Source organism: Ranitomeya imitator, chromosome 5, assembly GCF_032444005.1.
Source record: "Ranitomeya imitator isolate aRanImi1 chromosome 5, aRanImi1.pri, whole genome shotgun sequence".
NCBI lineage: Eukaryota > Metazoa > Chordata > Amphibia > Anura > Dendrobatidae > Ranitomeya > Ranitomeya imitator.
In genome coordinates this window covers 82,132,276-82,144,863 of record NC_091286.1, presented here as the reverse complement: position 1 = coordinate 82,144,863, position 12,588 = coordinate 82,132,276, and the positions used below count along the sequence as shown (strand labels likewise).

At 41.7% G+C, this 12,588-nt stretch overlaps 1 protein-coding gene across 1 annotated transcript in view; it reads right to left on the bottom strand.

The window, feature by feature from the left end:
* Positions 1-12,588, bottom strand: part of PSME4 (proteasome activator subunit 4) — a 228,326-nt gene that overhangs the window by 126,471 nt on the left and 89,267 nt on the right. Inside the window, exons 4-9 of the mRNA XM_069768879.1 lie at positions 9,162-9,206; positions 7,891-8,040; positions 7,493-7,556; positions 6,195-6,269; positions 4,260-4,382; positions 2,917-3,009 (exon numbers count right to left, since the gene is read on the bottom strand). Of these exons, the coding sequence (XP_069624980.1) occupies positions 2,917-3,009; positions 4,260-4,382; positions 6,195-6,269; positions 7,493-7,556; positions 7,891-8,040; positions 9,162-9,206 (550 nt within the window). The remainder of the gene's footprint in view (positions 1-2,916; positions 3,010-4,259; positions 4,383-6,194; positions 6,270-7,492; positions 7,557-7,890; positions 8,041-9,161; positions 9,207-12,588) is intronic.

The following is a 12,588-nucleotide window of genomic DNA, read 5'->3' as shown; positions in this document are numbered from 1 at the left end:
TTTTTGTGTGTGCTCAATCCATTTTTGGGCTGTTTGCCACTTTTTCCAATCCCTGTTGCATTCATTTAATTTTCATGAAGGAAAAAAAAATCTATTTGCTTCTACCCATTAAAACAGCCAAATACTGACCGCACACATTTATTTTTTGTCACAGGACCACTGACTGGCATTCATGAGTTTGATCCACACAATAATTTAAAGTAGCAAGACATGTCAAGTTTTTTTTCCTTTATAAACAATTGGTTAGCTCAAAAAAATGGACATAGGAAAAGGAACATTGATTCTGATCTTTCTGCAAAAAATATAGTTAACACATATCCCAAAGAACTAATGTGTGAAAGACCTTATGGTGGCATGCAGTGAGAAATTCCAAAACCGGTGGCCCTTGGGCAACCACAGGTGCAAGATTTGATAAGAATACAACTGCTATTATTGCATAACTTCATTAATAAGTCAGCTTTGATGACAGTGAAAATAAAGCCTATAGCCAGATTAAAATCTGAACTCGCAAAAACTTGCTACTTTTTTTTGTTGTTTTTAAACCCTTAAAGAAGCGTGCAATTTTTCAGTTTTGAATGTTTCTCCATTTTATCCATTTTTTTTATTTTTGTGGACATAACCAAATGAGGGGGATATATTTTTGCGGAAAAGTTGTCGTTTTGAAGGACACCATTAATTGTCACATTTAATGTACTGGATAATGGGGGGGATGTAATTCTGCCACATCTTTCTTAGTTTTATACTCGTAGCTTTCATTCTGTGATAAAAGTGAATCTGGATCACGATTCTCCAGGTCAGTAAAATTATGGAGAACACAAAACGTGTGCAGTTAATTTTTTTTTTTTAATAAATTGTGCAAAAAACTTGTTTTGTGTTGCCATTTTACCATTTCAAAAGACCAGTAACATTTTTAATTTTCTCATTGACTGAGCTGTGTAAGGGCCTATTTTTTTTGCATGGCCGGCTAACTGGTTTACCAATACTGTCAATTCAATAGTTTTTTTCATAGCATTTTTTTTGGGTGAAGGAGACGTAGCGACTGAAAAACCCCTGCAATTTTGATATTTTGATTTTTTTTTTCTTGTCATGGCATTTACTCATTGGGTTATTCAATTTCATATTTTGATTGTCTAGACTTTGACAGTTACCAACTGAGTGGAAGTTTTTTTTATCCCATTTTCGTCTTCATGAAAAATAAAAGGTTGACTCAAATTTCTTCTTTTAATTCCCCTATTTTATTCCCCTGAAAAGCGTTGTGCACTACTCGGACAACCCCTTCTGAATCCCTATGTTCCCCCCCATAGAAAAACACCACTTAATAGTCAACTCCAGTGACAATGTCACACAAGCCACTTTACATTTCAAAAACCTGACCGTCACATCCAAACAGTCTAAGTGTGAACAGGTGCTGAACCTAAAGTCGCCAACTCATATATAGTTAAGTAAATAAGGCAGCACACTGTAGCGCTAAAACATGCAAACATGAAACATGAAAATTTAACTGCATTACTGCACTAGAAATATGAAAAATGAGAGCGTTTAGCGCATAAGAGTTATTATTTTACTGGGAAGAAACACAGGGATTCAAAAAAAAAAAAAAAAAAAAAGGGGGTTGTCCGAGTAGTAGAGAACCCCTTTAAGGAATTTAAACCTGCAATCGTCCAATCGCTTTTACTTTATACTGTCATACCATAAAACTGCATAAAAACTGTGGTTAAGTTTCACAGGAGTAACAAAACTGCAGCAACAGGAGCCTTCAGCAGTTCTCTGACTGACATGGTATCCCATCAATGCCGTGATTGCGTTGTGGGGGCCAATGGAAGCCTGTGCATGTTCCCTTTAAACGTTGTGTCAGACTTCCAGCAGCATTTAAATGATTACCAGCAGCGGCTAAACTCCAGCCTCTATGGTTAGACACAGATGCTATACAACATAGTCGGCATCTACGGCATATTGAGCGCGCTCAGCACCTGGGCCCTGTCCACGTGCCCCATCATATGCCCTTGAAAAGTAATTTGACTGCAGATCTACAATTTAGTTTGTGGTCTCTGTTTTTAATGTACATTAAGATTAACCACCTTTGCTTGCTTTAACCTGTCACCAGGTTTTCCCCATATCTACAGCCACCACCTTTCAGCCCCATGTGACTAGTGCGCATGCCTTGGCAGAACAGTACTTTACCCTGCAGGGCAGCCTGCGCAGGCGTGCGATGGTGAACCCTGTGTTGATGGCGCATGAAGCATCATTCACATGAAGCAGAAAAGGAACAGGACATTGCAAGAGAGGAGGGACCGGACCAAGACCAGAAACACCCATTGGACTGGAATGCCCCGTAGGGGAGTATAATAAAAGGGTTGGGGTTTTTTTTGCCTTAAATGGCTAACAGGAGTCATATACACAGCATTTAAAAATGCTGTCACATGGGGCTGAAAGGTGGTGGTCATAGGTTATATGGAGAAAACCTGGTGACAGGTTTCCTTTAACCATCAGGCCACTCGTGGCCTATAGCAGGAAGACATGGAGAAGCTTCACTTCTACTATAGTGCTAATGACGTCCTCTGTAAACCTTTGGGATAGTCTGCGCAGCATTTCATGCATATCCATGCAAGGATGAAGGCAGCAGCACATAATATATATTCCTACTAAAGAAGATCAAGGACTTAAGGGAAGGGGATTTAATAGTGTAAGACCCAGCCTGGATGTTTCCCAGTAAAGCCTGAACACTAAGTAACAGGTGCTGCCCCATAAACAGCTCGCTGCTCTTTCACAGAGATGCAGAGTCATGATATGTGTGTGTCCTGGATGTCGTCTATCCCTGAAACAGAAACGACTTTCCAGGGATGTCAGATCATGTGTCTAGAAACTCCGCACAGATTTCTCCATTTTCTGCACAGACGATGTCAGCGATGTACTTACCAGCCACCTCCCATTGTTAGACGGATGGTAGAAAGAGGCAATGCTATTAAAGAGCCCTGCAAGATGTTTCTGAACAGTTTTGCTAGGTCCTCCCTGTAAAGGACAAGACAATAAAAGTATAAATAATCACTATTGTAAAAAAAAAAAAAAAAAAAATCAGTGTTGTCAGCTTCATCTTGCACTTCTACTTAAAAGTGATTTCTCGGAGGCCGTGAAGGTGTAATTGATGAGGAGCCATTCCCAGGTGAATGTGGTGCATGCACATATACAGGCTGGCACAGTATCCAGCTCAGGCATGAACATACAGTGCCAGTGTTAATGCGTGGGCTCATAGTAAATGAGGCTGAAAGTCATGGATGACCTCCGAGAAGCCCTCACATACTCGGGAGTGAACCATCTCTCTACATTTTATCCAATAAGTTTCCTGGCTACGACCCATTTCTCTTGCAGGTCAGATTAACAAGATCTCCGGCCATAATGCTGGATGACTGATTCCACTATAACATTATAAATGCGTATGTTTTAATCCTGGGCATTAAACATTATAGCTGCTTATTAGGAAATATGTATTAATATGCCTCATAGGAAAAATGGATTTCATAACGGGTTAAAACAATTAAAACTACATAAAGGAAAATGAAAGTGCATGAAAAAGCAAATAGTAGTAAATGTTTAGCACCAGCCAAGATACACAAATGCCTGGCAGGCAGAGCTGTATACCCTACTCAGCTGTCCACAGCAATGCAGGGGAAATGGAGGAGCACTGTGGTCTGTCACCGATCCAGGTTGTAGGCAAGTAAAGCAGGTAAACCTATTCCGTAATGTACTCAGAGTTTTAGAATCATTCGCTTTATGTGGGCTATTAACAGAGGAGTAGCAGGGAAATCAAAATTATAGAACAATATAGAAAGGTCTTTCACACTTTACACGTCTCAGCTGTCATGAAAGTGTCAAAAAAGGGACAAAGCCAAATTAGTTGTAAAAAGTGTACTGCATGTTAATGCAATATATATATATATGTATGTGTATGTATGTGTGTGTACACATGTAATATATTATATTAAATATATATACATATATACACACACACACACACACACACACATACATCCACACATCACACATGTGAAAGCAAATCATGCAGAAAAAAAAAAAGGTCAAGTGTGTCTTTTGCATCATACAAAGCTAACCTTCTGTGATTTGCCCCCTTTCCTACTTCTAAATAGGGCATGGATGTATATAAATTATCTGCAATTACAAGTGCACTAAAAAGACACAAATCATAGACTTTACATCGAGCTTTTCTTTTAAAGCAATAAGATACAAAATCATGTCCTGCCTACCATCATTGCTGTGATCCATATTACTGCGTGTCCAATGTCATACGCGTTGGCTATCTGTCTTGGGACAATCACTTGACTGCTTCCTACTGGGAGATTCAAGCTGCGCAGAACCCTGGTAAAAACCTAGACAAACGTGACAAAGGAAAAAAAAGTTAAATAATTATTTTTTTAAAATTTTTCAATACCCTAATTGAGTAGTGTATCTATTAAACTACAGAAAAGTTGTTCTGACCGCCAATATGGAATACAAGGATACATAGTTAGGGAAGATTGCAGGTCTAAGACAACAATCCCTTCCCCAGGCAATAGGGGAAGATCATACAATTGTGCCCATCTGCTTTAAGAGAACCTGTGACCATGAACTTACAGTGCTGTCTGCAGGCACCATGTTATAGAGCAGAAGGAGCAGAGTACATTGATATATAGTTTAGGGAGAAAAGATACAGTATTTTCTTCATTTAATCCTTTTCTGTTTCTGGGACTTTCGGTTAAGTAGGCGGTCCCATCAGTGCCCACTAGGCGGTCCCATCAGTGCCCACTAGGCGGTCCCATCAGTGCCCACTAGGCGGTCCCCATCAGTGCCCACTAGGCGGTCCCATCAGTGCCCACTAGGCGGTCCCATCAGTGCCCACTAGGCGGTCCCATCAGTGCCCACTAGGCGGTCCCATCAGTGCCCACTAGGCGGTCCCATCAGTGCCCACTAGGCGGTCCCATCAGTGCCCACTAGGCGGTCCCCATCAGTGCCCACTAGGCGGTCCCATCAGTGCCCACTAGGCGGTCCCATCAGTGCCCACTAGGTGGTCCCCATCAGTGCCCACTAGGTGGTCCCCATCAGTGCCCACGAGGTGGTCCCCATCAGTGTCCAATAGCTTTCTTTGTACAATAATGTATACAGAGATAATGACCCAGATAACTGGGCACAAAATCCCAGACCAGAGGATTAAAAGAATAAAACACAAGTTAAACTGAATTTTTACTCTTAAAAACTATATCTGACTCTGCTCTGCTCCTCCCGCTCTATAACATGGTGCCTAGCATATTTTAGACACGTACTGAGACTTGCAATCAACCCTATCTAGCTTTATTTCCCATCACACAATTTTTTTTTTTTTTTACATTAGTAGGACTTACTCATAATCGTGTCACTTATAGCCCCACAGCTATTATTCTAGGCTACTAAAGCCTCATTCAGACAGTTTTTCACATGCGAGTGCTACTTGTGATAGTCTTATGGGGGTATAGTCACATGGCAGATTTCTTACTCAGATCAAGAGTTCCGCACAAAAGCACGGAGACTTTTCCGATATTGATCGGCCTGTCGGATCTATATCACCAGTGCAAGTCCAGGAATTTGTGGATTGCATCTTAATGCTGTCTGGTGTTATCTGTGTGAGGTCTTGTTTTTCATGGACTTAGAATTTGGTCAGGGTTTCATCAGTTTTTCTTGGACGAGAAAAAAAAATAGTTTCTAAAGCTTTTCCGATAAAAACTGGCACACTGCCAAGCTCTCATGGCACTCTTATCAAAAGAACTGATGAAACTCAAGAGGTTTTTTTTTTTTGGCATATGAGAAAAATCTCTGATGTCTGAAAGAGCCCTTAGAGATAATTCACCTCATTCTATCTTAGGGAGGTCCCTGCTGCTATGATGTTCACGTTGTATTAGCCAGTAAAGAAAATGAATGTATGAATCCTGCGCCTCTTACAGAACATAACTATAACTGTAGTGCTTTATTCCACTTTACTCTAAAGATATGTATATCAGTAACATGCTCATCACAATGAATAAAAGAATAATCATACTAGGTTTGCCAACATACATGGTGCTGAAAACATCGGCCTACCCTACATCGCGCCCCCCTCTCTGCAAACCATGGTATAGCTGTAGCAGATGACGACTCACTGGCAAAATTGGAACAAATCTCTAGTAGATTACCTTTGGTACGTAAGGATCCCAGTCAATGTAGCCAATGTTATCGTTCGCCAATCGTGCAAAGAGGTTCATCAAATGCTATGAAAAGATAGAAGGAAATGGAAGGGTTTGAGCAACTTTTTTTTTTTATAATCTGAATGCAATTTATGTAACTCAAGCAAGAACTTGCAATGATGAAGCAGATTTTGATCTAACTCTAGGCCAAGAGCTCCCATTATTCTTCTTAGAAAAGTATGGATACATTTATTACTGAGTGCTTCCATTTCCCTTGTCAATAAGGTGTGCCGACAGAACCTGATAATATCACCAATGGCTAGGTGGGGTCACAGTGTGGAAAGATACACCCAGACGAGAAGTTCAACGAAAACGCTCAGTAGATTTATTCAAATATTTCCAGAGGACCACCACAAGGTGAGTTCTAGGGAAGGAGGTCCCAGAACTAAGGGATCCAAGCATTTACTAAAACAATCCGTCACCAATAAATGCAGCACTGCTGTACACGGACTGTAATCCCTCACATCGGTGACTTTCCCAGTGGGGCTGACAATACAACTCTTATTGCAGATTCTACATAGCACGACACATTTTATGAACAGATGATAAATCACAACTACGTTTCACCCAAGATAGCAGAGATAACCCAAGCAAATATACAAACCCATACAGGTGTTGTCCCTGTTGGATTCTAAAAGCAACAGTTTTGTCGCAGAATAACTTTTCAATCCACTGATGGACAGTATCAAACATCAGGTGGTGGACATTTCCTTCAGTTCAAAGCTCATGGAAGATGCAGAAAGTAATATTGTTACCAAAGATTGACTCTCACAAGAGTGTGCTGGACACAACTTACCAGCTTTGCGCCATGGATGACTCACAAATCATAACTTTTATCATTAGCTCTCCCATCTATTAAAATAGTTTTCAGTTGATCGACCATAAGTAGTCAATGTCTCATTAGTAAGTTTGGGGGGAATCACGTGGTGTTCACCAAAAATTAAACACAGCCCTAATCAGTCACTGCTGTCAATACACAGACAGGAGAGACCCAGCGTTATTAATAAAAAAAAACACAATGTATTCAGCATCAATGGGCATTTCAGCAGTTATACCTACTCTGATCAAATATTAATGCCATATCTAATAGCAATGCCATCAGAGTTTATGAGTTATTAGCAATCATCTATAAAATGACAGTATATATATAAATGACAAGAACATTTTCCAAAATTGAACTGACGAGTTTCTCTCTCTCTCATTTGCATTACATGTTATATTAGTTATTCAAAGACCCCGATACATACCGCTTCCCACTGCGGAAGATTCTGAACGGAAAGCCAAAGGCCCATAAGTTCATCAAACCAAAGCCTGGAAAACAAAATCATCAACACATTAAAATCTGAACAAAGAAATATTCAGACATGTCAGCTGTCTTATTATGAATGGGGCTTGCAGAAATCCATGTGGATGCTGCACACACTCCCATTTCCATGGCTATAGACAGATATAGGGACATTACACAGTTAGGTACCCTGATGATCTTAGGGCGTGCAGACTTTCCTTACCGTCCCCCCCAAACAGCCTACTGTATGCTCCAACCTTCCTGGCATTAAAAATAAACTAAGTAACAGACCGCTGCCACAATATAGAGACAGCTGTCCTACGCTCGCCTATATGTGTCCATACATTTGGTCTTACACACCTAAAACCTTTATGATGAAGTTCTGGAGGCAGGGAGGTAGGCAAGAATAATTCAAAATAACTAATAGCCTTTTGCATGGTTACATCAAAAGGACACAATAAAGGCCGCCATTCTTCAAGCATTTCTGCTGTTGCATCATCTGGGAAATAACTGGAAATAGAAAAAAAAATCAGTTATGAAAACGGCAAAATACGAGTTTCTAAAAAGATCTCCAGGTCTTACTACCACTGAACCTTGTCTAAACATGTACTTCGATATATAAAAATCATTATATGAATATCACTCAGTATTACTAATATACTTTGTATTTCAATTGCTCCAGTCTGTGAATGGAAATGTTGTGAGGCTGGACTGCAATACAGACTAGGGAAAGATTTATGATCAGCTTTGTGCCAGATTTTGGTGGAAAAGTTACATGTTGGATGGAGTACATCAGATTTTCTCTAGAGTTCATCATTTTTCCTGCTGGTAAGAATACTTATAGGGGTTGTCCAGGCTTATGCCTGAATTTACATCCAGCCACCCAGTAGACAAGAGCCGGCCCCGACTGATCTAGTACTGATTATCTATACCGTGGATAGGCCATCAATGTCATTAGCTCAAACAAACCATGTAAGGCAAAAGTAATAGTTCACCTTGTGAAGAAATCGGTTCAGATGGAGCAAATCTACGCCTGCCCATAACCGGTATAGATTTACATTTTTGCCATGAGAACTGCCAAAGACATGCCAACTTATTACTAAAGGGGGCCCACCATAAGTTATGACCTATACGCAGGATAGCAGACAAGTTGTGGACTGCTCGGGGTCTGACCGCTGGGACATTAACCGATCCGGACAATGGGGCTCTGGAATCCTGGGTGTGCAACGCCAATCACTGCTCCAAACTAGGGACCCCAAAGCCTCATTCTTGTGATTGGTGGGGCTCTCAGGGGTAGGACCACCAGAGACCATCAACTTACCACTTATCCTGTGAGAAAGCAATTTTGGTTATTGGAAATCAGATGCTACAAAAGCAAAAATATAAAGCCTGGTGTTATTCTCCAATCTGAGCACAACACAAATCGCAAGAGCCCTTTATAGAATTCAATAAAAGAAACGAGAAAACAGAACATAGAAGAGTGACGTTCATTTTGACTTGACTTCCCCATTAAAGACTATGGTCTCCAGATTAATGGGGTACACTTCTAATTCCAGGCAATCCCACATTGCCAGATAACCATATAAAACAAAAACAAGTGAACGTTACAGACTCCCCATTGGCAGACTTACGGTCGACAGGCTTTCACTAGTGTTTTCATGACACCTTCAACAGAGCTGAAAAAGAGGAAAACACTATACGTCAACATTATTCTCAGGGTTATCACTAGTTTGCACTTCTCAATGCTGAGAGCAGGCTGCTATCATTGTTTACAGACATTTGCGCTTTTACACACTTGCACATCTTTGTTATTCAAATTGTCGCTACTTATGAATTAAATGTACGGCAGATCACACGAGTGCTTCCATGGAGTTATAGACGGCAGTATCAGGAATTCTGCGGCAAGATTTTCCAGGGTAAGGATTTCTGGCAACTTCTGCGTTGCGACCATGGAAGCTTGCGGATTTACAAAGCAACTTACTTCCATGACGCGGCAATAAAGCATTGCCAAACGCTATGACTGACTGCATTGTGTGCCACAGCCGGAGTCACCGTGTAGCCCCAGCCAAAATAAAGCAAAAATAGCTACATGATGCCACTCATCGATGACACTACAAGTTAGTGATGATGGGGAGTGACAAGGAGATGCATAATCCAATAGATTTGTGAATAGGCAGCATGTAGAGGAGGGTCGTACACTACAGATAACAACTGCAACCTGGCAGCACATTCTACATATGGGAGTAGTGGTGTAGCCGAGTAGGCTCTGGTCTTCCAATAAAAATGATACCTTTTATATAGAGATCCAGTGTGCCAGTAATGATAAACCTAGCCTAGCGCAGAAGCTTTATGCAAATCAGGATGAATGTACACGGGGGCGTGTCCATTCAGGTGGAAAAAGCAGTCTAAGTGCACTTACACACCGACAATGCACTTCCATCCATATTTGCATATAGCAAAATAGTGACTAGAACATTAGATCTCTAGAAAAAAAATTAAAATAGATCCTTAATGACTACTCCCGAGGGATAAAGATCTGTTGTGGTCAAGTGATAGACACAGGTTATGGCAAGTCTTAATGACGCATGCACCTGTGCGCCCATCACATCACCAGGACAGATCGCTCTCTTCTAATGCAGGTTCCTGCTGAATGACAGCAAGCAGAGATACTGAGATGAAATCATCCAGAAAATACATTGGACAACACCAACACTTAGCATGCCGATGCTTCACCACAGCAAGGGAATAACGCAGGATGGCACACACCGTGGCTGTAGCACAATCTGCAATGTTAGTTTGCACTCAGCCTTATGGCAGTAAATGGATGCACAACAAGTAGTTTAAAAAAAGTATATCTTAGATTTGGTTATTTTACCACAAACAGTTATGGGCAACACACAAAATAAAATCTATGCAAAGCCCAGAGCAGCGTCATGCCTGTCATGCAGTGGGACCACGCAATGTGATGTGAGGGGACCATAGATAGTTGCCCCACAGACTGCAGGCACCTCCGTCTTGTAACTTCGTAGTTCCCAAATACATGAAGCAGTAATGTAGTTTATGCATTGTGCGCATTAATAGTTTGCCTTCTCTTCACTGCCCGATATGTATATGTATATGATATTTGTTCTGTGCACAATGTAGTAAACGAGAAAATAACCAGACAGCTCCAATCTCAGCCCTTCTGGGGCACTAGGACCATGATGTGACATGCGGACTACCAGGGGTGGGCACACACTACACCGGCCTTGTGTTCCTCCAGGGAAAGACTCAGAGCCGCCACCCATGCTACCACATGTATATTATAGGTGTATCTAATAAATAAATTATTTAAAAAAAAGGCCCCATTAGACACTACCCACTGCTTCTTCCTCCTGGTGATCCTTTACCAAAGCTATGATGGCCCTTCCAGTTTCCATGTGGCTGGCATGTGACCGCTGCAGTCAATCAGTGGCCTCAGCATACACATGGCATACTAATGGCATCATAGCTCCCAACAATAAGCCACGGCTGCAGCGGTCACATGGAGACCACATGTATAGAGCACTGTCGGAGAATGACCGCTGGGGAGAGGAGCGGTGATGCCGTGTACACGCACCTCCTTAATGGATATGTGCGATTTTTGGGCAGAACTCAGGAGGACTGAATGAAGACAGGATGAATAACAGAAGAAACGCTTACAACAACAATGGACATTAATATCTGTAAGATTCTTATTTCCAACTGGATGTGGAAAACATCTTGCAGTTTTTGACAGTTATAAACTCATCACCGGGTGTTTTCTCCTTGTGTCCCTAAATTATATGATGCACTTCGGAGTCTGCAGAGTCCCCCGCTGACATCCTGTGTGGTGACACCAAGTTTCCAATTTTAGCCTATTTCCACGGGGAATGACAGGACCAGCACATTTCACTTACAAGGATAGCTTTTCCACTAGTGCCTCTTCCCAGGGACCCAAGAATCTGGAAAGTCCTTATTAACACTTGGAAGCACATAAAATGTGTTTAGGAGATTACGCTGATGCTTCCAGACCCAATACTAGTCTATCCCTAAGCATCAGAACTGGATTTTATCATGAGTGCCCACCAGGGTATTGGGAAGATGGCTTATGTACACAGTTATGCGGGGATGCTCAGAAAAATGGTGACTCTCACGTTTCTAAGACTTTTACATGGAGGCAAACAAGTTTTTGATGTTCATATAAAAGAACTTAATACAGGGGTGGTGACAAATGTTTATGCAGCTCCATTCACACAGGGGATTATAGAAGCCCCCGACTTGGGATAGTTAGCGGTCCCAGAGCCGGCACCATCCACCCAAACAGACCTGGTCACATCATACTGATGTCCCATATCATATCGTTGAGCGCCCAACACTAGTTACCCCCCATCAATCATCTGTTATTTGCCCCTGGATATTAACACTTGGTACAGAGCTGAAAAGTGCAGCTTTAGGGTATGTGCACACGCTGCGGATTTTGCTGCGGATCCGCAGAAGTTTCTCATACATTTACAGTACCATGTAAAGCAATGGGAAATGAAATCCGCAGTGCACATGCTGCAGAAAAAAATGCGCGGAAACGCAGCGGTTTATTTTCCACAGCATGTCAATTCTTTCTGCGGATTCCGCTGCGAGTTTGCCCCTGCTCTAACAGAAATCTGCAGGTGAAAACCCGCAGAGGAAACCGCAAAAGAAACCGCAGTAAATCCGCAGTAAAAACCGCAGCGGTTTTTCACTGCGGATTTTGCAAATCCGCTGCGGAAAATTCCGCAATGGAATGGAATGTGCACTTAGCCTCACTCACTGCAGCAGGGACGGCCGGGTCCTGCAGCTTAGCTCTTAATCTCTTGAATGGTGGCTGTTCTGCAGCGTCTGGCAGTGGCTACTACACAATTAATGGAGCTGCACTTTGAAGCACAGCATAAAGTGTTTACATCTGATCATTGCCAAAGAAAAGAGCAACTGACCAGTGGGGATAATGGGTGTTGAAAGCCCACCCATCTCATATTTAGGACTCACCCCAAGATCACTGGTCATGTTGCTAATGGAGTCCTAGCT